Here is a 1,749-nt window from a genome sequence, read left to right as displayed (position 1 = left end):
CTTCCCTTCTCCGGCCCAGGTTCTCCTGCTGGAAGCAGCGGAGCGACCCTCAAGCCCAGACAATGACCTGCCAGTCCCCCAGAGCACCCCACCACCCTGGAATGAAGACTTCCTCCCTGACGCTATCCCTCTCGCCCACCCAGGGCCCCGAAGAAGACCCACAGGCCCAGCTGGTGAGTGAGGCCTACAGGGGAGGGCTCAGGCCAGCCACAGAGGCCTTAGGCGTGGCCTCCCAGAGCATCCACAAGTAGGTTACATACTAGGCCTCTGGGTCAAATATGCCCATGTGGCATTTTGAAAAATTGAGCTAACATTTAAAAAGTGGGAGCAGAGTGGGGAGAGCCACCCCAGCAGTGGGAGAGTTGTTTCCCGTGGTTAGTGCTGGAGCTGAGGGAGAAGCAGATATTCTGCAGTCTTTTAAAGGGGCTGAGGCTGTGGGAGGAGGGATGAGCTCAGGCCTGCTAAAGACATCTTACTCTGGCCTCCCTGGCCCATTTCTCTAGCCACTGTCCCCAAAGTCTCACCCCAGAGAGCTGCCTCATGACCATGTTCTTCAAATCCTTCTTTTGAGACTGAAAAGGAGGGAATTTTCCATCCACGGGAGGACTCAGGCCCCAAACCTCCTGGGAGGTGGGAAGGGAGGTTGGGTCTTCTGGGCCAGATCTTTCTCCTTCGCAGGAAAAGTGCAGTTCTGAGAAATGGCCACCAGATGGGGCACGAGCCCTACAAATGGTGACACCTGGGATCTCCCTGGAATCCCAGAGAGTGGGTGGCATCTCCTCGAACCAGCAGCCCCTGTTAAAGCCCTTTCTCCTGGACCACAGTCATGTGCGGTCAGAGCTAGAGGGACCCGAAGAGCCAGCACAGGTTTCTCCATAAGTCCAGCAAACGTCTCTGAGCACCATCTCCGGGCATTCCAGAGGGACAAGGGGGCTGTTCCCAGGCCACAGGGCAGGCCCTTTATCTCTCTATCTCTTCTCACTCACCCTTGGGGACTGGAGACACCTGTGCTGGGCATGTGTGTCCTTCGGGGCTTTCTGAGATCTCCAAAGAGGCCTTTTTGGGGAGTTTGTTACCACAAGCCCAATTTCCAACTCTGAGCAGGGAGACAGAGGATATAGAGAGACTTGACTCATCAACAGCCTGGCTCTGCGACCTTGAGCAAGGGACCACACCTTTTTGAGCCTCAGTTTCCCTCCCTGTCAAATGGGAACAAAAGCAGCTCTTGAGATCATAGAGGTTAATAGGTACAAAAATGATGCGTAAACTGTGATACTGACTCAAGCTGATGAGGGTCTTTGTCCACCTGGGAAGCCTTGGATAGAAGGGGCTCCCAGGTGTGGGTCAGACCAGACAGCACAGGTGGTCAGGCCTGGAGCCACCAGCTCAGCCCCGATGTTCTCAGGCCTCATCTCATTCTCTCCCCAGGGCCCCCAGGGCAGACGGGACCACCAGGGCCTGCAGGTCCCCCAGGCTCCAAAGGTGACCGGGGCCAGGCAGGAGAGAAAGGCCCAGCAGGGCCTCCCGGTAAGGACACTGACTTTGTCCTTTGTCCACTGGTGGACGGGGGCTGGGGTTTCTCCCTTATCGGAGCAAGCAAGACACCCCATACACCCTGGTCTTGCTGGGGTGAATGACTACCATCTTGGGTGGCTCCGAGTTCACTTACTTCTACCAGCACCCTAACTGCCACCCATCCCAGGCACTTAGGGCCTGGTCTCACCCTAGGCTGCAGGAAGAAGGGAAGGC

General features: G+C 56.6%; 1 protein-coding gene across 1 annotated transcript in view; it reads left to right on the top strand.

The window, feature by feature from the left end:
- The window catches only part of COL26A1 (collagen type XXVI alpha 1 chain), a 186,979-nt gene that overhangs the window by 173,045 nt on the left and 12,185 nt on the right, over nucleotides 1–1,749 (top strand). The window contains 2 exon segments of the mRNA XM_011371581.1: nucleotides 20–173; nucleotides 1,429–1,527. Coding sequence (XP_011369883.1) covers nucleotides 20–173; nucleotides 1,429–1,527 — 253 coding nt within the window.

This window comes from Pteropus vampyrus, unplaced genomic scaffold (assembly GCF_000151845.1).
Source record: "Pteropus vampyrus isolate Shadow unplaced genomic scaffold, Pvam_2.0 Scaffold193, whole genome shotgun sequence".
Taxonomy (NCBI): domain Eukaryota; kingdom Metazoa; phylum Chordata; class Mammalia; order Chiroptera; family Pteropodidae; genus Pteropus; species Pteropus vampyrus.
Note: the sequence above shows the minus strand (reverse complement) of the source record. Positions and strands in the feature narration are given on the sequence as shown.